Below are 26488 nucleotides of genomic sequence, written 5' to 3'. Positions count from 1 at the left end.
TCTTTGGGACACCCGTGATCATAACTAAACTATTTATTTTGTAATAGTATTTCTAACATGAATTTATAACATAAAAGTGATGTTAATGTTCGCAAAATAGCTATTTTTCTTGTTTCCTTTGGAATATCCATCATACAATCTTTGATTTCACTATCTGTTACGTAACTTCCGTTCTTAGCTGTATCCCATCTAGCCACAACCGTTCTCCCCGACATTCTCTGGCTCTCACAAAAGTAACCTACTAAAGGCTGTGACATTATCGAAAACCTCCCCGTTTGTTAGAAGCCACCTATTAGTACTTACAATCTAATATAACTATATAATATAAATATAACAAGTTGTAAGTAGCCTATGAAGTTCCGATGTCAATGTGTTATAGTCTATTTTAATTACGTTTCCATACGGGGACTTTTGTATTGACAAATACACGGATCTTATCCGGATGTTTACACTGCTAAATGTAAAGGCTGTATGTATCAGAGCCTTTCTTTTACTGTCTATGATCAGAGCCCGTTTACATTCTCTGGCTGTATCATGATCACGAAAACCTCCTGGTAGAAGCCAACTAGTACATGTATCAAGTTTGATATAATCGATATAACAAGTGTGAAACTGCAGTGCTAATTTAACCTAGGCACGTGCTTTCTTCGGCAACGTGAGGTAAGGATGAGGTTTTAATAGCATCACTAACGATAACGGTACACTTAACAATAACCAACATTACAGACAGCATCAGCAAAAAAAGTAATGTTAAATGTGTAACAGTATCTTAAGCAGTTTGTGTGGTGAATGTGTATGAAGTCATCTAGTTAGCCAACAAGCTAACATTTGTCTTTCCGTCTTACAGTAGTCATGGAAACAGACTCGTCTCTCCTTGGTTCTGAGTTCACTCAGGAAGAAGAGCTGTATCAGCAGCTGTTATTGCAGGTAATGTCCCTCCACTGTCCTGAGTTATTGTTCAAAGAGAGAGCGGCTAGGGTTAAACAGACATACCAGTAAGACCCATTTCATATGTGCCAGTAGATCACCATAGACTGTAAAAAATAGATCACCCATTTCACATGTGCCAGTAAGTCAGCATCAATTTACACATGAATGACAGCTTAATTTTAACCTTCTATTCTCCTGTTCTCAATTAATTAAATTTGCAATATGTTACAATAAATGTTTCACATCACCAACATCAAACAGGGGCTAGCTGAGTGGACAATTCATGCCATATAATAGCAATATGATGTTTAATCATACTTTTGTACTTTACAGACAATGGAGAAAATGCAAAACAGTGGAGCCTCAGATTCTAAGACCATCCGCCCTCAGCCTGGTTAGTTAGTCTTTTGTCTAGCATTAGCCTTCTTCATTGATTCTAATGTTTGAACTTCAAATATTGCTGTGTATTTTGCTGCACATACAAGGATACAAGGATACAAGGATACAATGAAGTTTATTGTCACATGCATATAGTTACTGGAAGTAAGAAATGCAGTGAAATTATGTCTGGTGTCAGCCTATTTGTGCAAAGTGGGGGGGGGGGTAAAAAGTGCAGTAGAAGAGGGGTTTAGTAGATTAAGTGGCAAGGGCTGCATAAGAAAGGTGAGGGAGGATAGGAATTGGGGGGGGGGGGGGGGGGAGCACCCAAGAGCAACAGGGGCAAGGAAAAACTCCCTTACCAAGGAAGAAACCTTGGGCAGATCCACGGCTCAAGGGGCTAACCCAACTGCCAGGGGTCTTGGTGTGTGTGTTGGGGGATGACAGGGGAGATGTGACAGTGTGCTGTAAGTATGTTGGGGATGTGTGTTGGAGAAGCTTCCTGATGAAATAATGTGCTGTATATGTAGGGGAGAGGGGGGGGGGGGGGGGGGGGGCAATGTACTGCAAGTATGGTGAAGGGACTTACTATTGCAAGCAGAGTACTGTATGTATGATGTATGTGAGTGATGAAGATGTGTGTGTGGGCGGGAGGGGAGTGTAGCAGTGACTGTGTGTGTGTGTGTGTGTGTGTGTGTAGTGTGCGTGTGGGTAGGTGGGGGCAGTGTGCTGTAAGTATGTAGAGGATGTGTGTTGGAGAGTAGGCATACATAGCCCTTTAACACCATAAGGGCCTTGTGCTCAGAATGGGTATAGAACATGACATATGACCATGGGTATAGAACATGAACAGAACATCTGTGTTTACATGGACATGAGTATTCTTATCTATGAAGTATCCTGTTTAGTGTTTGCACATGTAAGCCTGAATAAGCCCTTATCCTGATTTTGAGGAATCGGTGATGCCAGCCAGAATAGCCTACTCTAAAAGAAACTGAGATGCTGAAGTTGGGTTCTCACTTCTCACAGCTGCTAACTCGAACATTATAATTGAACACAGTAATCGGGATACTAGTATTTGTCATGTGTGCAGGGATATATAGCCAGAATTGTCTGTGTTCAAACTGAGATATCAAAACTGGGATTTGCGGCATAACTGGATCAGTAGTGTGTATGAAGACTTTTGCAGATCTAGGCGTTATTGCAACATGTAATTGGCAACAAATCCCAAAACACTTTTGGGCAATTTCTGGCATGTTTGTGATTGACGACAAGCTTACTGTACTTCTGTCTGCCCCTCCCTCAGGACTCTGTGCCAAAACATTTACTCTACCAGAGCAACAGAAAGTCTTTCTGAACATATGCCAGTCTTCGCAAGTGCCGCTTCCTCCTCCACTTTCCCATGAGGATCTTATAGAACTGCTGGAGTCAGATGATCCGTCGGGGTACAGAGTTCCTATGAGCCTGGGCGAGCCTCACACAGAGTTGGATAACAGTGAGTTTTGTTTCTGGAGTGGTTGGTTGCATTCACAGTTATGCTGAAAGTGTGCTCAAAATAATTTCACCACTCCGTATACTACCTATAACCATGACAATAAGCTATGTATTCTGGCAATCAAAGACCAGAATCTTGGTGAACCTGTCAACCTGGTTTTGTCGGTTAAAGTTTTTTTTCTTTGCTTTTTCTTGTTACCTAGGGGTTACTTCATAAGAATAAGGTGGGTGTCCGATGATATTCCTTGGGCAATTCCCTATATTCAGCTCTAAAGTTGACCTAAGTAGCTATTTGTCCATAAAAATACTAATTTCATTACCCTTTTGGAAGGACAGCATGAAATGTAAAGCCATTTTTCATTTTTCTTGCAGTAGTATGCATGTCCCCTCTGGACATGTCTGAAGTTCGAAAAAATAAAAAGGAAAGTCAACTGAGGGAGCCTAAATGGTCAACATTATTGACAATGTGTCACAATGTTCTCAAATGAACAGTAATGCAGCTGTAAATGTAAAATGTCAGTCTGTAGCAGTGGCGGTTGCTGCTCTTTGGAATAGGGGAACCTCTGATAAAAATGGTCAATTATCAAATTAATATTATTAAGGTGCTATATTGTTCTTTGAGGGCAAAAATGATCCCAAACCCAGGATAGACCAAACAGTAGGCTATAGAGTTGGCATGGCAGCTTGGGGGGAGTTTAGGCTAGCCTTCTAGAATTATTTCTCTGTGTATGTTCGTCTGCATTGCTGTTTTATTTTGAATCTCCCCTGGTGGGCTTTTAAAATAAAGTAAAGATTAGCATAATGTAGCCTACACTGTTAAATAGCATAACCTAACATAGCCTAAATACACAACTGAAACAAAAGCAAGTCACAAACTCTGTAACTCCACATTACGATTTTATTTACAGCATACTATTTATAAAGACAAATAGAAACCGACTGTATTGCTCACAAATTATGAGAATTTCAGCTGCAACTTGCCTTGCCTCTCGACTTCACCTGCCAACACTAACATTAGCGCATCCCTTGAACTTGAACCACTTCCTGTCAGATCGCGACATATGCTGTCAATCAGAAAGAGTCCAGCCTCTATGACTGTTCCTCCAATCATCATACAGAAGCTCGGCGTCTGGGCCGCAAATTTTTTTTTGTAGGGTGGTAGGGGAAGAGTCCCGCCCTACTCGCCCTGTGATTGGCCAGCTGAGGCTAGAAGCAGAGAATGTCTAATAAGGGGAGAACCTTTACTCTCGGAACTCTTCCGGTGTGGTACTGCATCTAGGGGCGCTCGCGGGCGAGTCCAGAATGAATGGAGGTCTATGGAGCAGTACCCCTCAAAATCCACTTTTCTCTGGATATAATTTTTTTTCAAGTAATTTGAATATTGTATTCGAAAGGGGAGGCAAAGACAATACACTTGGTTGAGTATTATATTTTTTAAAGTCACTTAATTGTTCTAAAATGCCTTTCAAACGTGTCAATGACGTCATTCATTAGCATGATCATAGCATAGCATAGCATCAATGCTAGCGTGTTATGGGCAACAACGACCCAACCTGTAAGAAATTGAAAGGACATGACTCCCGGATTATTTCACTTTTGATTGATAATCCATATCCATTTTGCGAAAAATAAAATAAAATCTGAGGGTTTCAGTTGTTAAATAGGTGAAAACAATAAATTTAGCCATGTAGCTCTATAGGACCCCATGTATTTTGGACTCGCCCGCGATCGCCATCTAGGTGAACTCTGGTGAACTGCAGCCAAATTCGGTTTGTATGGGATTAATAGTAGAGTGGGGAGGCTCTCCGTAGACGGGCTCTGCTAGAAGGCTACTACCTCGTCTGTTTCTATGGAGATGGGTAGTAATCAAAGCATCATTCTGGTCGTGGACGTTGAACAATTTTAACGCAACTGATAGTTGAAGTTGTCAACCCAAGACTGTAAAATAGGTTGTTTGTATTAGGGGGTTTTGGGGGTTTCCCCCCCAACTTATTATTTTAAATTCCCTACTGATAGGTGTTCTATATATATGTAGTACTGCTATCTAAACTTCGTGAGCCAGAATCTAACTGACAACTAGCATAGCAACCTGTAGTTAACAAGGATTGCATTGATAAGGTTAGGGTTGAAGTTGTCAACCAAAGACTGTAAAATAGCTTGTTTACAGTCTATGTTGTCAACATGATGAATAAGTGTTACGGTATTTAAGGGGGTTTGGGGGGTTTCCCCCCCAACTTATTTTTATAAATTCCCTACTGATAGGTAGCGCTAGCTATTAGCTAGTGGAATAACAGGAATAACATTAATAACTAGGTTATCAGGGTAATATAAAATTGAACTGACATCATTTATTAACAGGAGTTTAGGACTGTATATTTGCTGCAGGCTTAAAACATTTCATAGTCAGACATTTAGGTGGGATATTTTATAATTTCCTATGGCTGATACTAGTTATAGAAGCCCATCAGTTTTGTCTTTTGATTTTTTTAACTTTCCCCTCCGATTTAGCCAGAGAGGCAGCAACTGTCAATCATGCATAACCCCAGCCAATCACAGACAGAGTAGGGCGTACTCTCATGCATATCCCAGTCAATCACAGACAGAGTAGGGCGGTATTGGCCAATCACAGACAGTCTTCCGCTACAAAAATAAAATTCGCGTCCGGGCCATCCCACTGTCCCATTCACTCCCAGAGACGCCGGGAGAGGGAGTTAAGTCATTTAGAGACGAATGACCATGTCGCAGGAAGTGCATCATAACAAAGGGACGCCAGACCCTCTTGTAACAGCTGTACTCAGTGATACTGCAGACTCGTAAAAGTAGTTAGAAAATAAGGCAGAAAAACGACAAGTTTCCTCATGTTGCTTCCTTATGTTGGAATGTGCAAAAATGTACAAACAATCAAGAGGATGTCGTCTTGTATGTGATTTCTGCAACAGTGATACTGCAAACGTATTGATAGCCTATTGTTGATTTAGGCTATATGCTGTAGTGTAAAGCATGTCTCACAGTAGCCTATAGCCTACAGAAAACACTTAATTGATGTGATATAATGATAACTTGTATGCCTACAATGGTTTATTAAACATCATAGTCATTTATTTAGTCAGTCATCATGTTCATGGTAATGAATAGGAAGGACACCTAAACGATAGCCATAAACCAAAATTTCGCGCAATATCTGCCGTGATTCCCTATGCGTGAGTCACAAGCTCCTTCCAGCTGACTCTGGCAGATCTCGAGTACAGTCAGTCACGATCGATTATTTAATAAATAAATGTGAATTACGAATAATAATAAAAAGCTTCTACCTAATGTGACTATTTTTTCCATGAACTGTAAAAGAAAACACATTTTTTCCAGCTGTATTCTCCATAAAGAGTAAAGTAAATTATGTACTTATTTCCGGAATTGACGTCACTTCCTGGACTCGTCTGAGGCTGGTCTAATGGGTCTGAGGTCTCTCAATGACTTAACCCCTACTGGACGCCGGGCTTCCCTGGAAATTACGATTTTGTGGCGCTTGTCTAATAAACGTTTAGCTTTTCTGCACTGAGATCAGCCCACTCTGTAGTGCCATTGAAAGTCCAGTGAAGCGGAGCGTCTATGAGTTTTTTGCATGGTTTTTTGATGGATCGTGTCGTCACAGCAATGTATTACGGGTGCGAAATCACGATAAAGGACGGGAGCGTACCTATGTTCCCCGGGTCCTATGTTCCCCGCTTTGTATGGGACCGGGGAACATAGGAGGCTTTTTTAAAACACTAACCATAACCCTAACCCTAACCCCGAGTGGAGAACATAGGACCCGGGGAACATAGGGATGACCCCAACTCATGCTAGCTTTCTAGCTAACGTTATGCACTTCAGAAACGGATTGGCATTGTAAACAAAACCTTAGCGATGCGTCATCACGGTTTTAGCTGGTGCCGTTTTTTTTCTGGCTTAGTTTTCCGAAACGCTTTGTAGAGTTCAGGGTGATGGCTCTTAAGATGTGTAATTAAATTGGTAACGTTAAAAGAGTGTCGTTTTACCCCTCCTCACTTTACTGGTACTTTACAAGCACTGAAAATAGCCATTTTGTAATTAGTTTCCGGTTATTTGAAATACTGCCACACAGCAGACATGTTGAAGTATGTTGTTGGCATAGTAATGTAAACATTTGCTTCGCGTGTGCATAATTAATAGGTCACCTTATCGGTCAGGCACAATTTCTGTGATGCATGCATAAATTTAGTAAACATCACCAGAAACTGTGGAAAAAATATGCCATTTACAGAGCATGATGATTATTGCAGCACTTGAACTGGTCACATTATAGATAGGATTATTCATGTTTTTCTGTTAATTTTCACCTTTTTTATTTACATTATTGGTAGTGAAATTGATATGAAACAAAACTAATTAATTGAACACAGAAAATGATTGCTTACAACTACAGGGTTCGTACACCTATTCCAAGATCAAATTCAAGCACTTTTCAAACACTTTCAAGGTAAATTTTTAAGCTTTTCCAGCACTTTAAGCTACAGCGGTGGTAAATGACATATTAAACTCAAAATGATTTTTACATTTTTATCATTTAGAGATGGTTTTAACAGACAAAATTGTGTTTCTTAATAGCAGGAAAAGAAATTAAAGGAAAACTTAAAAATGTGTCACCTGTCTGGAAGTGCTTGCTATCTAACTGGCTGAGTCAATATACCAAGAAAAAAAAAACATTTAAATAAATAAATAAATAAAATAAGAAAATAATCACTCAACAAATAACCAGAGGCCGACAGAGTACACAGCTTCATTACTTGAGTAAAAGTACAGATTCCCCTTTGCTAAATTTTACTCAAGTACAAGTAAAAGTACTACATGAAGTTATGAAAAATGTTAATGTTAATACCTTGGAGAATGTAAAAGGAATTGAAAGTAAAATCAAGTCATTTTCATCTTTTTATCATGTTGCCAGGGATGGGCAGTATTTCTAATACATGTATTTAAAATACGTATTTCAAATACAAAATACTATTTTGTAATTGAAACACATGAAGCGAAATCATTAACTTTGAAAAATGTAAAATTAAAATAGTCTGGCGAGGTGGGGGCCACAGGTTGCCACATTCCCGGGATTGACCTGCTGCGTCTTCATCCATTGTTTCGTCCATGGTTTCATCTCTTATCTAAATCTGACCATGGAGTTGACTTTGGCGGAAAGCTGAAGGTGATTGCTGATAGGCTGTCCCAATCAGTGGTGCCTGCACAATCCAATCACGTTTGAAAGGGGAAACAACAAATTGAGGGTTTCCGAGATTTTTCTTTTTTCCTTTTTTTTTTTTAGAAGAAGTAACGGGTACTCACGGTTATGGATAGAAATGTAGCGGAGTAGAGAGTACAATATTTGCCTCTCAAATGTACTTGAGTAAAGTCATGAGTACTCCCCAAAAATGATACTCGAGTAAAGTACAGATTAGGGCTGGGACAACGCGTCAACGTAATCGATGACGTCGACGCAAAAAATACGTCGACGCAAAATATGAGCGTCGATTCATCAAGCATAACGTGCTGCTAAATATTTTTAATTGGACTGCTTCAGTCAGTTTCCATACGTTGACTAATCTGTGGCTGGGCACCACGAAATCAAAACCGGCCACCACACATTGATGTTCTATGTTGTAGGACTACTATTTAAATTAAAGAGAAGATAAAATAATTTCATTGAGCTGCACTCACACAGCCTTTCCTCGCCCCGCCCGCTCTCTCTTGTAACGAGTCCACTGCTCCTCCAAGGGATATTCACGATTGTTGAAGGATTGTTGTTGCCACATAGAAGCACTGCATAGAACACAGTGGGCTAAATTGCTATTAAATCTGCTTAGTATCGTGACCATGCTGCGCAAATTTGTTCAAAACTGCTGCATTAAAGTTAAAGTAAAGCAGTAGCTTTAAGCAGTATCTCAAAGCTAACGTTAGAATACTGTTTGGATGTCAAGTTTAGCATGCTTACTTGCAGCTGCTTGTATTCGTTACTCATGCAGGGCTCATTTTATTGACTGAATGTTTGCAAAATCACTCAAAAGTGCTTGTCCAAAGGAGAAGAACGAACCGTTATTTGAACTAACTACGTTATGAATTGCATCCACACATCAGCAGCCTTTTAACTGTGTTAATGTTAATCGCAAGGATTCCCACACAAACATCTTAAAATGACAGGCACTCAATTAGACATACACTACTGAACTTTATTGAATGCTACCTCTGACTAAGAATGCATTACTTTGCACTTGTATAGTCTTTTATTTTGGAATCTTAAGAGCAATAAACATATATTGCAATGTTAAAGAATTAATGTTTTTTCATTCAGATATGTAAATAAACATGTATAAGTTGCTATTAGTAAATTAATGGGGAGATAATCGATAATCGAATCGAAATTGAATCAGACTGAAAAAATTAATCGTTAGATTAATCGATGCATTGAAAAAATAATCGCTAGATTAATCGTTTAAAAGTAAGTAAACGTACTCCGTTACTGTACGGCTCTGCAAATAACTATTCTTTGCTGAATATGTGAACTCAAACTAATGTTAAGGCTCGCTCTTTCATGACAGTCAAGACTGATTATGTCTCTTTCTTGCCTACAACGGCATGCAGACAGGCCTACATCTGTTATCATGAGCTACCAACCACTAGGCTAGCAATGTAGAGATGTGACGTTGGGTGACGTGAAGATGACTGAGTTTGGATACATTTTAACTTCTTGCCAAATGGCACAATATGCACATATGCATGGTGTTTTAATGTCCTTTCCACTTGTAGGGCCTTTAAGCATTAAACCACAAAACTGAGCTGAAGTTTGAGACATGACCAAGGCCGCAGCCAGGATTCAAATACTGAGATCAGGGGTGTTGATAGAAATGTTGCCCCCCGCGAAATACTATGGGGGTCCGGGGGCATGCCCCCAAGGAAGAAAAATGTGAAAAATAACCCCTTAAATGATTATTCACACCTCGCAATGACACGAAACCGCTACAGAAAGGAGTGTGAATTAGATGTTGCACGTCGTTTCAAGCCGTCGCAAAGCATTTACCATGTCTGGTCACAGTTGCAAGGTTTTAGAATGTTGCATCAAGTTGCTGCTCACCTCGTCACAAATCTTGGGTGTGATTTGGGCTTAAGTATGGCGCAGACTGCGCATGTTATGATAAGATGGCATTGAAAGACTGCGGTGGGGAAAAGCTAGAGTTCCAAATTGTATAACTTTTTTTTCAATATGAACTATGCCTATATGTCCGACTTCGTCATCGTTCAATTCATCCCTTGTGTATAAAATTTGCGGATAGGCCGATGGTAAGCTTGTTTTTATGCTGGCAACAAAACCAGAACGGTTCGCAAACGTTATTCTTAATTATTGTAAATGCCATGGCGATAAAGAGAAAGAAGTCAGAAAAGGAATTTACCTTAGACTAGGCTATTAGGGGTTTGCACGGCGTGTCATCAGATCTGGACGTCGCCATATTGGAGATACTCGCCTCATTAGAAAGCATTAGGCACTGAAGTAAATCCCTAAGATCGTCAAGGAAAATGGTTAATTATTGCCGTGTTTTAGGTTGTACCAATAGGTCAGACTGAGAAAAACATCTGGTGTAGGTATCGACTTCCAAAAGTTATTTAAAAACCAGGGAGAAAGGAGAATAATGACAGAAGTTATCAGAGGAAGGGGGGCGCTTGTGGTTGAACTTAGTACTTCGTCTCCCTCACCAAACTCATATGGATCTGCGCTGCCAATAAACCGTAATTTCTCGAAATATCACGCCTTTTCTTGTGGTCCAAGTCCTGCCCTATATGCCTTTGCATCTTACACGCATTTTGATGAGCTTTTCTGTTGTTTAGACACGGCTACAATCACGTAAGATATCCAAAGTGCATAATACTCCATTGTACTTCATTCACTGAGTATCGCCAATATGGCCGCGTGTGCTAGGTTGCCATGGTTACCGGCCAGAACGTGACGTCCGTGCAAACCCCTAATATCAGAGCCCGTCTACGGACATTCTCTGGCTATACATGTATACTGAAATAGGTTAATGATGTAAAGTCAAGTGCGCTTCTATGGGACTGGTGTGTGCGCGCACAGTTTTTATTGATGAGTCGGAGTGGCAAGTGATGCGCATAGTTGCAGTGGAATGTGGCTGCCCAGGGCATTATAAAATTTCTCACTCTTAGACCTACTCATACACGGCGCTGAAATGGCGTATTTAGCTGTCTAAATTCGAATCATATGCTGGGGGAGAAATCGTCGGACATCCATGATTATTTTGTTATTCAGCACCCCATGGTCAAAAATATGTTCCCATGTGCCTGGAAGTAGGCTAGGCTACGATTTGAATGTAGACAAATTTGGTAAATACAAAACGGGAGAAACAATATGGTTCATGCTCTCTCATGCTGCTTCATTCGTGCTGAAAAGGAGGGAGAATGAAACATTAAGCACGTTCCACTTTTGCATAAATAATTCCTGAACGGTTTTGGTCAGGGCTGATAATGCAACTGTATTTGACAAAGGACCGATATAGGCTATTTGCTAGTGACAAAATATGAGCTTTCAGTGTGATACAATCTCTTTGTAAATTACGTTTAATTAAAACGTGTTTCATCTGTTCTGGCTATCCCCGCTATCTGGATCTTACTGTATCTCCCTCAATGAACAACATCTGAACACTAAATGAATGATGATCCGTAATTGTCATCAGATAACCTAGTCATATACGTAGACATTCAGTGTGTTTGAAATAATTAATTCTATAATATTTTCCATCTTTGCAGAGAAAAAGTTTTGTGTAAAGGGAATTAAAGGCCTGTCTCATATAGACGCCTGTCTCTAATACTAGCCGGTGCAGTTTGGCGATTTGGGAAAATAAAAGCCCCGGCTATTATTTGGAGTTTTACGGTAGCTCATTGTGACTGCACTCATATTTTAATAGCGGCGTAAATACTGCATAGGATTCGGTTTGGTTGATAAAAACAAGTTTAGGCAGAATCCGAATCCCATCAAAAAGCTGAAGACTCTAAGGGGGTCATTCCGTGTCAAATCAGACAAAATCCAGGATAATGGTTGCTGCACCATCTCAGATTTTGCTCAAAGTTTGTCTATATAGATCCCAAAACTAAGACCTGTGAAATAATTTTGTTAAATTCCAATGTTTTCATAATTTCTCATTTATTTTTTACATTCTCAGAAATGCCTTATTTTGGAGGTCATGTTTGGGCATTAATATCTTAAAATTATTCCTAGCCTGCCCAGACTTTGTAGGGTGGAAGACAGACATGTTCTCGGGATGACTGGACCGTTAAAAGTTTGTACTGCCCTTTAGTTTTTATATACTGTAAGGCCCTATATGGAAAAAAGTACAAAACTGGTGATATTGAGGGTCTTGTAAGCTAATTTTTTTCTATAATGGCGATGCGATTTAAGGACCAAGCATAATGCATTCATTTTTTTTAATTGTGTGCTGCCAAAGATGTTTTTACTTTACACCGTCACAATGATTCTCTTTGGCTGCTACTATTTTGACTTTGATGCATCCTTTCTTGTCCTCAAACTGCCCATAGACAGTACAAAAAATGGACACAGTCATCCGATAGGACTTCAATAGAGACAAGTGAAGTCATTTTGAACCTGTTTCCTGTTGGTCGACGAGGTGCCACACATCCTTAGTGCCAGTCGAGTCGTAAGTCGTCTGTTAGCTGTGCTAAGAAAATTGATAACGTACAGTGTGCTCTCGAGTTCAAGTGCAGCTTTTGGTAGGTGATTTGTTTCCGATGTAGTGCTGCCAACCCAACAAAACATCTTCATTTTTTACCCCTTTTAAATATTTTACCCATGGACTTTCCCCTCATACTGCCTTCGAGTTTCTTATCCAGAGAATACGGTTACTACTTTCCTGGGCGATGCAAAGTTGCTTGCCCATGACATCATTTTAGCATTGGTTTTTGAAAAAAGTTAATTACAGAGCCATAAAGTGTGTTACGAAGTTATGACCCCAGTCACACTTTGTTGTATTTCTCTGAAAATAGGAAAGGGTCAGTGATGCCAAAATGAATGGTGGTCAATTGAATGCTAACTCTAGGTGGTCGACGTTTAGCCTCAGAGCCTCCCATAAGGGGTACGCTTTCCAAACATTCGCCTACCCCCTTGAAACTGCCACAGACACTTCCTAGTAGGCTTCTGCCTGGTCCTCCTTATGTTGGTTGCCCTGGTTTATATGCTGGAACTAGCAACTCGAGCTAGGTAAAAACCGATGTTTTCGGGGTTTTTTTCACCGACAGTGCTGCTCGGTGACCTGGAGAAACAGAGATCTATGTGAAAAATCACCGGATTTGTCCTTTAACAGTAAGAAAGAAGTTGGATATTGGAAGTGGAGGGAGCAAATCGGCATATTAAAAACCCAAACTGTACAAAACAAAGATGAGAGAATGTGGAAAGGTTCATCCTGTCCTAAATGACAGTTTCCACTGTATTTTGAGGTTGCTCTGTGGGTTTCACAACTGTTTGATGTTTTTCTGTGTGTCAGGTAAGCAGGCTTGCACCGTCTATGATGTGGTGGTCAATGATGAATTCTTTCAAAAGTGTCAGGTGGGTTTGTGTTCTTGCATATTTTCTCTATCCTCTTTTCCACCTTTAATTAATTTCCTTAGAAGATAACTTAACTGTCATCTCTTTTTGTTATTTTCAAGTTTTTTATACTTTTCTTCCATTTTAGAATGATGAGCTGTTCCAGCAGTTCCTTCTGGCTGTCTCCCTGGAGGGTCTGGAGAATAAATACAAAATGGGCCTGAGCAGAGGTGTGTGCATAAACTACTTATTTACCCATCGGTTTTCACATGGAGCTGCAAATGGAGACCATAACAACAACAAAAACATAAACATTTAGCATAATTTAACATAGTTTACACAGTTAAACTGCTCATCGCATTTGATCTGATAGGTCTGTCTGACATTCTTCAATTTAAACTGCTTTCCTCCAGGCTAAAAACCGATTTAGCAGACTTCCTTTCATTTCCTTTATAGAGTGCAAAGTCCTAAAAAACAGGAAATTCCTGGGATCCATAACAGAGCAAAATATTCGCACAAAAAGCAAACCAGTTATACAGGAATTGGACTCAAAGTATGTTTTTCACCTACTTTTTCATCCTTGTTTTTGATATCTTGACATCTCACTTCCTTCCTTATCAATATACTGTCATTGTTGTGTTGCCATAGTTTTATTATTTTATTTTTTATCATACTTTTTTATAGCACATTTAGCGTCTTCTGCATTCATTAATATTTTAATATGTTTTCATTTGAATAGGCAGACAAGTTCAGCTCCCGAACCTCCGAAAAGGTTTGTTACCCATTTTGTTTGCCTGTCTATACTATATCATGAAATCGTTCACCTAATCAGCCTCTCCACTCTTCTCTTTCCAACCCCTGTGCTCCCTCTCTCCTCCTTTTAACCTCTGCTCTCCGCCATGTCTGATTTGCAGCCCAGAGTTGTGTTTGCAAGTGGAGCCTGCTGTTGGAAACCCTCAGTACCTAATTGCGGAGGTCCATCTGCCTGGGGTGGTAAGTGTTTCGGACTAGATATCGGCACTGATTTCCTGAATCAATTCAATTCCCATAATCCCTTGCAACAGGCAAACCCGAAAGGCATGGCATGGTATGGTATGGTATGTAAAAACAGACCGCACTTGGGTAAAGATACATTCTGCCTGTCGCACAAGCGAAAAAAGGCAAGTTGATGTTTTCCTACTCATGCATATGCATTTAAAGGGGCCATATTATGCAAAACTCACTTTTTCTGTGCTTTTGTTCTTGGGTCATTCTACGTCAATTCAACCAGGGCCCACACACTTAGGTTTCAAAAAATTCTAACAAAAATTACCAGGTGTACCTATGTTACCCAGGAGACACACTCCAAAATTACTTTTATGTAAGATCAATACTTTCCAAGATACAGGCCGTTTTACAGGGGGGGTATACATTTTAAAGATTTTTTTTAAAAAAGTTTCTTTATTCTCCATGATCCGTTCTTTTTTTAAAAACACCAATTTGACTTGTCTTATGCAAATCTTTCTTTTTTACTTTCCACCCTGAACATGGGCAAAATGCACCATTGAGATCAATATGTTTTGTAGAGTTACCACAGGTTACTCTATACAACCACCGGTGGCACTGCGGTAACTCTATATAAAACATATTGATCTCTTCTTCAGAATCTTTTCAGAATTTTTTGAGACCTAAGTGCGTGGGCCCTGATTGATTTGACATGGAATGACCCACTTCCATTTGGGTCTCTGATGCTTCTAAACACACTCCAAGTGCAAAACAAACCCGTGCATTGAGTTTTTGTGGGTTAGTTGAGAGATATAATCATGCGCTTCTGTGAGCCATTCAGTTGTCTCCCCTATTTTAATGTCACAGTTAGGGTTGGGCACCGAAACCTGGTTCCAATATGTAACCGGCACCAAGGGAGACGGTAGTAACAACATTGAATAACAATGTGAATTTCGGTGCCTCATTTCGATGTCCCTTAAATCTCTGGCGTTTTTTATTATTAATATTATTATTTAAATAAAATATGAGGTATCATGCACGTCATGCGTCATCTGTAACATCTTGCTTTTATACCACCACATTCTATACAGTTAGCTAACATAAACACCTAAAGCAGAGGGGTACACCACATAGTGGACCGTGTTTGCAAGCTTGTGTGAGCCCATGCCATTGCCAAGTAGCCTACTTTAAAGCAGTATCACAAGCTCTTGTCGAAATCTAGCAAATAACTACACAGAAGCAAAAGCCTTTGACACAACACCAACAGCCTAGTTTGCACAAAAACTTGCTAATGTGCTAACTGGCATCTATTTGAAATTTTTTGAAAAATTTGAAACTTTGTTTCACAGTATGTTCTGATACCATCCAATTTACATAATGACATTAATCTTTCATATGCATGAGGCCCATATAGCATCACAGTGAATTTGAAGCTCATGCCCGAGCTGTCAAAGAGGCTACGGAATCTAATCTAAATACTTCAACACCGGCATAATTAACATGTTAAAAAATGATTGCGTTTTAAGGGGTAAGACATACAATTTATTGAAGCGTTTGAGAACACATTGGATAAACTTGAAAACTTTAACTTGACTTCATAGATAAGACTACTTGCATTTGTGTTGTCCATGACCTGTTGTTTTTAACATTTAAAGATAGGCCCTTGAAAGCATAGAAAACATTGATTTGGCTACTTGCTATTGTGTGTGCAGCCATTTTAACATTTGAAGTTATGACAAGCCATTTGCAATACAATTATGCCTAGAAACAATGAAACTACTAGCTTGGCTAACGCCAGACCTCATCTCATTGAGATGGGGTCTGGGAACTACACATTATTTTTCTCATATTAGAGATGTGGTTTACGAATGCCCAAAGCCGTTTATTGGGCGCTACGAATGTCTATCAAATGTGTCTGTACGTAGCTCAAAACGAGATTGTATGGTAGAGCCAATCAGGACGCAGGGCGGGAGTTTCATAGATGTGACGTAGCGTAGAAGCGACTGTGAGACTGTTCTCAGCGTCACAGGTTGGCTTCGATGCGAGTGGTTAAAGTAGCACGTCAATAGATGACGGACAAGTGGCTTATCCAATCTAATGCAACAGGGCTCTACAGTGCGCCCATTTCACTCGCACATGCGAGTAAAAATGATGGCGTGCGAGTGCAAAAAAATATTTAGGCGCACTGTTGCGAATGACTTCTAACCATGTCAATGTTTGTCTACAAAATACACCGCATTCATCGGATATAGGAGGAACAGGATGAGAGTCTGAGAATGCGGTGAGAGAAGGAAAGGTCGCTGTAGCGAACAGGCACAAAAGTAGCCTCCCGTAATACTCCCATTTTATTCAAAGGTAGAACGCTACTGACAACTCCAGGCTTCCACGCATGCTTGTTTGTTTACACCAAATACAAGCTGAAGTGCAAAACGAAAGTAGGCCTAACGTTTGCCTACTGCCCCCATCAATGCAGATATTTCAAATAAAAAATAAAAGGATAAAAAAATATATCCTTGATAGCCTATGTTGGGTTTTGTGGAAGAGATAATGGACTGTTTTAGTAGTAGTATTAGGCAGTATGCAGTCAGATAGGTCACCATGGGCATATTTGGATTAGCTACAGATGGATTCACAAATAAATAAATTAGCCTACATTTGGCAGGATACTTGATATACAGGCTAAATGCAAATATGGCAATGTATTATATTATTTTACATTAACAAAATGTAGGAAAATAGAACAGTCTGAAAATAAAGTAGCCACTGATCTTTAAAATCCTGTTTCCTGTAGCCTAAATGTTGTCAGTCATTCTTAATATTCGCAATTGGTGCACTGGCATGTTTAACTGTTAGCTGCAGTGTAATGTTAGATTATGTGTAAGTTAAGTACAGAAGTGACTGTGCGCCAAATTTTTGTCTTTGCTCCTAAATTTTTTTACTTGGGCGCACAAGTGCTCCTGGAAAAAAAAGTTAGTGTAGAGCCCTGTGCAAGGATTTTTTAATAAGGCCCAGCCTTCTGAAGCACCACTCCTATGGATCGATCCCAGATGGATGAGTGGAGCTAGGCGGAACGGAATTCATCTGGCGAGAGTCAGGTTACTGGGATGCAGCCAAGGTCATCAGAACGGAAAGCAACAAATTCCATCGGTGGATCAAAAAGGCGGTTGAAATCAGGAAGCGGGCCCCAAAGACTGTAAACCGGGATGAAGGAGCCTACCAACTCTGGCTGTCGACCATGCTGCCCGTTGATATAAACATGGAGTGGGGTATGGCCACCAACAGCATACATTTGCAGGCCCCAGACACAGCCTATTCTGAAAGGGACTGAAACTGGCGAGAATGAAGCTGATGATAATGTGTAATCTGAGAGAAATTTTGCGCAAACAGCTTCAGGGACATGTTTTGTGCAACCCATAGGCCTATTTTGACTTGTTGGAAAAGAAGTATAATATGGGACCTTTAAAGATGACACAAAATGGAAAACTGTTTTTACCTTGGCTTTGTTGAACAGCGAGAGTTCGGTGCATGACCAAGCTACCATGAAATGTAAACACGATAAGTTCTTCCTTCATATGCAAACCTATTAGCCTGGGAAAACCCTGAAGAACGCCCGGCAAATTTGAGATTTGCTCTGCAAGTCCGTCTGGCCAAGAGCCCATTCAACCCCATTTCCAATTTTCCTAAATCCAGGCACCAGTCACAACCGTTGAGGCAGGCTTTACACAACGATAGAGCACCCTATTGTTTTTTTTTTTTTAAAGCAACACCAAAGAACTTTTCCTCTGCATGCACGCTATTTGTTTATCCAGCACCGGCTTTGCAAATAACAATGTCCACAGACAAGGTGGGCTATATGTTGCATGATTTTATGAAAGTACGATGTATTGCGACGTCGTGCAAGTCAAATTTGTAGTTTCTTATGTCTCATTCCATTGAACTACAGATCCGCTGCCCGATCTGGCAAACTTACATAGTGCGGTTATAGCCGATAGAGGGCCGCTAAGCGAATGCAGAGGTGCTGTTCACCCTATAACGAGTTGATGAACCACTGAAACAATTTTGGAAACATTATTTTAAGGTACAAAAAACTCTTTGTTGCTTTAAAATATCAACGATGGCTGCTGCAGAGGAACGCTTGTTTGAAGCTGCTATCACGTTGGTTTTAGACAGGGAGTTAGAAGAAAGTTTCCCATACTGCTTCCTTATGTTGGAATGTGCGACAATGTACAAAATATGAAGGGATACCTATGTGATATCTGCAACAGTGGTAGGCTACTGACAACGGTTTGTTCATTTACCGTAAAACTCCAAATAATAGCCCGGGCTTTTATTTTCCAAACTGCACCGGCTAGTATTAGAGACAGGCGTCTATATGAGACAGGCCTTTAATTCCCTTCATACAAAAGATGGAAGATATTATCAAATTAATTATTTCAAACACACTGAATGTCTACCTATATGACTATGCTATCTGATGACAATTACGGATCACCGTTCATTTAGTTTTAAGATGTTGTTCATTGAGTGAGATACAGTAAGATCCAAATAGCGGGAATAGCCAGAACAGATGAAACGCGTTTTAATCACACGTAATTTACAAAGAGATCGTATCACACTAAAAGCTCATATTTTCACTAAATACAGTTGCATTATCAGCCCTGACCAAACCCGTTCAGGAATTATTTATGCAAAAGTGGAACGTACGTAATGTTTCATTCTCCTTCCTTTTCAGCATGAATGAAACAGCATGAGAGAGCATGAACCATATTGTTTCTCCCGTATTTTATTTGCCAAATTTGACAACGGTCAGCTTACATTTCAAATCATAGCCTACTTCTTTCTCTTTATCGCCATGGCGGTACGCATTTCGAATAAAGAATAACGTTCGCGAACCCTTTTGTTTTGTTGCCTGCATAAAAACAAGCTTACGGCCTATCCGCAAATTTTAAACACAAGGGATGAATTGAACGATGAGGAAATCGGATAAATAGGCATAGCCTAGTTCATATTGAAAAAAATTATACAATTTGGAACTCTAGCTTTTCCCCACCGCAGTCTTTTAATGCCATCTAATCATAACGTTAGCGTGCGCAAAGATTTGCGACGAGATGAGCTGCAACATTCTATTAACAAGCAACTTGATGCAACATTCTAAAACCTTGCAACTGTGACTAGACATGGTGAATGCTTTGCCACAGCTTGCAATGACGTGCAACATCTAATTCACACCGCTGCAACTCCTTTCTGCAATGGTTTTGTGTAATTGTGAATCTTTGGTGTGAATTGGGCTTTAAACAGACGATCTGGCGGGTTTTAGAAGATTAAATACAACCCAAAACTAAAAAACAGACCAGGCCTCTATTGGAGACCGGCCTTTAACCCAAACCTGTAGCCACGCCAGGCGTTTAAAAGAGACTATCTATTTGAGACTCGGCTATTATTTGAAGTTTTACAGTATGCAGTCACTTAGGGTGGACTGATGACCCATAGCTTACAGTTAGTTCATTTCCGCGATATCTGGTCAGCTTTTTTATCATTAACTAGCCTACACCGTTTCAACCAGAAACTCAGATTGCTCAAAAAAGGAAGTAAACACATTGCAACATCGAGAGTTTTTATGGGAAGAAAATTATTTACAGACCCTTAGCTGCTGCATTAAGCTACACTTCAGTGTTTGTCTTGAAACATAATTGATTTGAACATTTCAGTGTTTCACAAAGCCTCGTTTTGCCCATCCCCAAAAATGTTGGTCGAGTGGCGATGGAGTCATCAGATGCATTGCTAGCCTACATCCTCTTTGAAATATAATATTGGGGGACATTTAACATAACTTAAACTAGGCTATTTCTTTCGTCCCCCATGCCTGTTTTATATGTCCCGGCCAGAAAGAACGAATAAAACAAAATGCACGTTCGACTTTTTGCTGAAATAACTAGCAAACAGATGTAGATGCAGTTGTAGTTTGCTTTTTGCTGAAATAACTCCTGAATGGTTTTGCTCAGAGCTGAAAATGCAATTGTGTTTGACAGAGGGCAGATGTAGTTTGCTAGGGACAAAATATTAGCTTTCAGTTTGGTACGATGTCTTTGTATATTACGTTTAATTAAAAAGCGTTTCATTCTTCCCGGTTCTCCCCTAACCTACAACCAGACAGTAAACTGTTGCAAATTGTGTGTTCCCGTCGCTCTGCATAGGTCTCTTTCGTTGCTCTGATTGGTTTTCAGTCTCTCCAATTGTGTCCAGAGGCATTTTGATTGGCGTCTGTTGGGGACGCCTTTTGGAAATGGGCTGTGAATGAATCTTCCCCAGACCCACTCTCAGTTGAGAAGGGTCTGGTGTCAACCGGGCTACAAACCTATGCAAAAAGACTTTTAAATTACCAATAAAAACACAAGCAAATTTGAACAAAGACAGACTGTGACACAAATACAAAGGGGGGGGGGCCCTCTGCTGTCTGGTGGTTTTCATTACAGCCGGGGGCGGCCCTGCAGGACTGTGTCCCAGGTGTGGGATAGTTGGTAGGCTCCTTCATCCCGGTTTACAGTCTTTGGGGCCCGCTTCCTGATTTCAACCGCCTTTTTGATCCACCGATGGAATTTGTGGCTTTCCGTTCTGATGACCTTTCGATAACCTTCCCCGGAGCACCCCAGGGGACACGGCCATCCCACCAAATCAGGTGGAATGGAAAACGCCATATAACACATCTCAGACAACGTCATACCAACATCACGTGGCAAGGTAGCCGAAACTTGTCAGGTACAAGACATTTTACTTTATTGGCCTTTATAGAGAAACAGTGTAAAATTTCTTGTAAGTATTTTAAAGTGCTCTAAGCGATGTTACGCGGTTTCTAAGCTAAAACCTTTTTTGTCTCATACAGCAAATACAGTATCCCCTCACTATCCGCTAGCTGCCTGTCCCCTGAATACAATGTAAAAAATGTGATCTCTGTGGAAAACCCAGACTCCAAAAACGGCAGCAAAAACAGCCCGGTCCTCCCTGGACCATGATTGGCGCTTCGCTGCTGCTGAATACATAGTAGGGGAAACACTGACTTGTAAGTAATTTACCTAATGATCGTAAATTGCTAACAAACCATTTATTAAGGAAGGGATAATGGACGACACTGGAGCTACTTCATAGGTGTGCAAATAACTTACGGTTATTGTATGTTCTAAAGAACGCATGGGAAATTCAACCAAGCAATGGTATAAGTAAGGGATAATAGATGACGCGGCGTTTGATTCACAGAAATAATGCATGTTTGAGATAGTAATACGGCTCCGACGTGGCAGCTCGTAAGTGCATTACTTTCTGTGAACCGAACGCAGAGGAGCCCATTTTCCCGCTTATATCACTGTTGCCACTTGCGTTGTGTTCATTTGCTGGTATAATTTAAATGTTTTAATCGCTAACTGTCTTGTTTGTAGAAATATTTCTTTCCACCACATATCAACTAATTTCTCAACTTGCATGGTAGACTGCCGCTTCTAGTTTTAAATAGATAGTTGCTATAGTCATGTCTGATGAAGGGCTCGGGCCCAAAATGTTACACGTGGTGATATACCATTAAAAACACTAAGGAGCAGATTCTGGTGTGCGGATTCATCGTTCCTATCTTTGCATCTACCTTTCTGTCCAGCACCCAGTGTTTATCGTTTTTGGATGTGTGTGCTGTATCTCTGAACCCCCATTAGTTAGAATGACACATGAAAAGGGGGAAAACAGAGCTATGAGCTATGCAATAGGGTACTAGTAGACATCTATCTATAAAGCAAGAAGCGTCTGTGTGTCCGGATGTCTGTGTGTCTGTGGCACGCATATCTCGCTGACCGTTTGTCAGACTGATTTCAAATCACTGGTCCCGAATTAAAGAACATCTCAGAATGCCACACATGCAAAGCATAACCAGCGACAAGCAACGAGTGGCAGACAGAGTGTGATGTCACTTATATAAATAGCCCAGGCTACTTTGGACTGTCTTTAGACTTTGAATAAGCAAACGACAGTTCCAACTGCAAGGTCCTAAATTGAAACGAGCGATGATGGTCCCGAATTAAAGAACGTCTCAGAATGCCACACATGCAAAGCATAACCAGCGACAAGCAACGAGTGGCAGACAGAGTGTGATGTCACTTATAGGCTACCAGAGACTGTTTTTGAGTCACACTGTTGCAAATTTCATATGATGCATCATTCCACAAAATGGTTTGTTTTCTCTATCATCAAGTTATTCAATAGGCTAAGCATATAGCCCTGACTCAAAACAGCTGTTAGGATTATGTAATTTTGATTTGTAAAAAATGTCTGCTCTGCACATTTATTATATTATTATATTATCTGTAGGCCTATTCATTATTGAATGCTTACCTGAAATCATGTTTTTCCCTATCCTATTTTTAAAGCAGGCCTACCTGCAGGCATGTAATTGGGCTACAGGAATAGCATGTTTGAACGGGCACTGCACTAGTTATTGTAAAAACAGTAAATACCCTTGTGTTTTTGTGTGTCAGATACTATTGTCTCTTGTTTATTTTGGTACCGGTAGATGTTCAACATCAGATAAGAACTCTTGCAGAACATTGTCTGGAGCTTTGCAAAGTCTTTGAAGTCTTGTTGGAGACATTTATTTCGAAACAGGCGTTTATGACCCTGGGTCATGTTTTTCCAGTGGGTTTGGTCTTGGCTTTTTAAGCACGCATTCTGAACAGAGGACTGCAATTCTGTCTTCTAAATTCACTTTTTGTTTTAGTCAACTTTTCTCCTTTTAATCAGTTATTTAATACAAACATGTTATTATCAGCATTTGTTACTTATCTAGTGTCATTACACGGCTCATCACAATACAAGTAGAACTCTCCATTGACTCGAATGGGATTTCCCAAAGTTCTAGCGGTCATGTACGGAAGCGTATTGCTGCCACACTAAAATAAATAAAAAGGCTCAGTATCACGTAATTACAAGTTTCTTGTTATAACAATCATATGTCATCCATCATGGTAAGACTTTGTCTACGACAGACTTGCTGCTCTCATGCTCGCCTAGAATGCTTGTGCTTGTGCGCTTGCCTGTGCATTAGCAGCTAGTTAATTTATTTTGTTTTTAGCAGCTAGTTAATTTATTTTCTTTACAGCACCTGGCACAGCACTTCACCTGCTCCCTGCAGTCTTTTTTCTGATGTGTCTTTCTAGCTTTCCTTCACCGGGCCTGGAGACTTTGTAGTTCTAATGCAGCTGTTATGTCTCTTGTTGGTGCTATTGCATGTTACACGTACACCAGCCATGTCGCTGCATCTGTAGAATAATATCTGTCAGGGAACAAACATCGGCCCTCAGAAGAATGCAGTCCTCCAGGAAAATTCCTTAACTCTTGATCTTGATTGCGAGTCCACGCCTGCCTTATGGTCACCCTTTTAGTCCTCAGTCACACCCTTTCTTTGTCTTATCCTCTTCCTCTTCCTGTTCCCTGTTCTCATCTTCTTCCTCTCTGGCAGACTTCAGCACGTTCCCTCGTGCTGGATGTAGGAGAGGACAGGCTAGTGTTGATGGCTCGACCCTCACTCTTCCACCTTGACTGTTTCTTCCCACACCTTGTTAACCAGGAGAGCAGTGTGGCCCAGTACAACACCAGCACACAGGTAATGTATCTCAGCTTCATTGTAGCTTCGGGGCCCTGTGGAGCTGATGCTTTTTCCTAACTCATTCAACCCAATCTATATATATTTACTCTGGCACTCTGGGTGGGACACTGTAAAATGTTGATTTGTTCTCTGTTCACCTTTTTCTTGCCTTGTTTGGCTGTATGCTTGGGATCATTGTGATGATAAACAAGCTTATCTAACATAATTTTCATTTATTTTACCATTTATTGATCTCTTCTGGAAAAAATATACCGATCTATTAACTGCTGTTAAAAACCACCTTTGTTTTTGGCTCACCACTCTATTATTTCAAATCTAAGGTTGTTAGCCTACTGTTGTGCTGTGTACCCATAGATGTCCCATAGCAGTGAAACAGCTGTGCTTCGGGTTATGCACTGTGTTTTGGCTCAGTCTTCATGTTTCTTGGTTGCTCAGTCTGTGAATGAGCAGAAGGCTGCACTCACTTATCCTTTGTTTTCCCCCCTCAACTAGATCTTAACTGTGACCATGCCAGTGGTGGGATGAAGAGAAACCCACAGAGAGTTCAAGAGCATATTTATTTAATAATTAATAAAGTTTTCGTTTTTGTACCATGTTGTTTTCTGTTTTTTTACTTGTTGAATTGACCTTCATTCTTAACAGATCATTCTCTAAATATAGCTGCAAGCAGCAATGAGGGGGCCAAGCAGAGTGTTCAGCAGTCCAGATTTGCCATGTAACTCAATGCCGTTCCATCAGACATATAGCATTAAGCAGTCACAGCAAGTTCCATGCCAAACAACCCAAGATTGGCTGAGTTACAAGGTCAAGTTTCACATCAAAACATAACTGATTTTATGGGGCTGAACCAGGGCTGTGTTGCCGCTCACTCCCCCAGCCAGGCCCCCCCCCAATCACTCCTGCCCGTCCCTCCCCGCCCCGCCCTTGCACGCACGCATTACAATAAACTGAATGGAACTTGCTGTCACCAGTTTCACATCAAAAATAAAAGATCGACTGAGATATGATCACACTTGCTGTGATTTAAACATAGAGGTCAAAAATTGATGTCATAGGGTTTATTGAACTCTGCTTGGTCCAAAAATTCCAACGATACCTCATTTCGGGTCAACAGGTCAAAAGTAACGTCCGTGAACACACGTCCAACTTTGGCCTGTTGGTGGCGCTAGAACGCTTGAAGTGCCAGCATGAAACTTGGAGAAATTAATTATTAGACTGTCCCCAATCAGTGTGCCAAATTGTACTTTTTACCAGACGGTTCTTTGGGCTGCCATTCAGAATTATACATATTAGCAACTACAGGCCAAAATGCATTTTTGCCAATTACAGAGGCCCCTAGAAGTTAAAGGTCACCACATTTCTTGAGCGTCCTCCCGATGGGGTCTGAGGTACATGTACTAAGTTTGGTTTTGATACATGAAAACATTGCTGAGATATGTGCTCACTTCCTGTTTGGCGGCTTCGCCGCATATTTTGAACGCTTCTGTCAATTGTTCCAGAAAGCAATGCACTGATAATGCATGGTCTGAAGATGGTCTATGCCATTTTTGGTGAAAATCAGATGAAATTTGTGACCTGTGAAAACTTCGAATCAATTACAATGACATCACAAGTTGGCTTGGGTCGGCCTAAGGAACACCAACAGTATTACCAGACACCACTAGTGCATTTTAATTCTAAGCACAATAGCAGCTACAGGCCAAAAAGCATATTTCTTAATTACAGCGCCCCCTAGAGGTCAAAGGTCACCAAAATTTTTGAGCGTCCTCCTGATGGGGTCCATAGTCTATATACTACGTTTGGTTATGATGCATGAAAGGCTTGCTGAAATATGAAATCACTTCCTGTTTGGCGGCTTCGCCGCAAATTTCGATTGGCTGTTACAGGCGAACGGTTATATTTCCGAAGACAAAAAGTTATGCATTAATGAAGCATGGTCAGTAGATGATGTGTGTGAAGTTTGGTGTCGATCGGACAAAATTTGTGACCTGTGAAATCCAAAATGGTGGAAAATCCATCATGGCGGAAATTGACTTCATAGAGTGCATTGTACTCGGCTTGGTCCAAAGATTCCAACGATACCTCATTTTTGAAAATCAGGCATACGGGTCAAAAGTTATGTGCGTGAACGCACTTCCAACTTTGGCCTGTTGGTGGCACTAGAGTGCTCAAGGTGTTGACTTGAAACTTGGTGAAATGAATCATGGGACTGTGCCCAATTAGTGTGCCAAATGTCACAACTTTTTACCAGACGGTTCTATGGGCTGCCATAGACTTCAATGGCGGAAGCGTAATAATAATAGGGAAGAAAACATAGAATCACTATGGGTTGCCTTTGCAGCTTCGCTGCTTGGCCCCCAATAATATATGTACACCTGCTTTAGTGCATTTTAAGCAGAAGAACTTCAAAGTGGTGCCTTTGTCTTTATTTGTAATTTGAATAATATCATACAAATTAG

General features: G+C 40.4%; 1 protein-coding gene across 2 annotated transcripts; it reads left to right on the top strand.

Moving 5' to 3' along the window:
• The first annotated feature begins 208 nt into the window (after positions 1–208).
• pih1d1 (PIH1 domain containing 1) lies at positions 209–24619 on the top strand. 2 transcript variants are annotated; one of them, XM_042086142.1, is made up of 11 exons: positions 209–660; positions 851–927; positions 1264–1324; positions 2615–2803; positions 13365–13426; positions 13554–13635; positions 13862–13958; positions 14145–14177; positions 14320–14398; positions 23883–24026; positions 24522–24619. In XM_042086142.1, exons 2-11 carry the CDS (start codon positions 853–855, stop codon positions 24552–24554), a joined length of 855 nt encoding a protein of 284 aa, XP_041942076.1. In that variant the 5' UTR covers positions 209–660; positions 851–852; the 3' UTR covers positions 24555–24619. The 2 variants fall into 2 exon arrangements, with proteins under 2 accessions (XP_041942076.1, XP_041942074.1); XM_042086140.1 differs by having other exon boundaries at positions 210–660; positions 848–927.
• Positions 24620–26488: the final 1869 nt, after the last annotated feature.

The sequence above is a fragment of the Alosa sapidissima genome, chromosome 3, assembly GCF_018492685.1.
Source record: "Alosa sapidissima isolate fAloSap1 chromosome 3, fAloSap1.pri, whole genome shotgun sequence".
Lineage (NCBI taxonomy): Eukaryota > Metazoa > Chordata > Actinopteri > Clupeiformes > Clupeidae > Alosa > Alosa sapidissima.
Note: the sequence above shows the minus strand (reverse complement) of the source record. Positions and strands in the feature narration are given on the sequence as shown.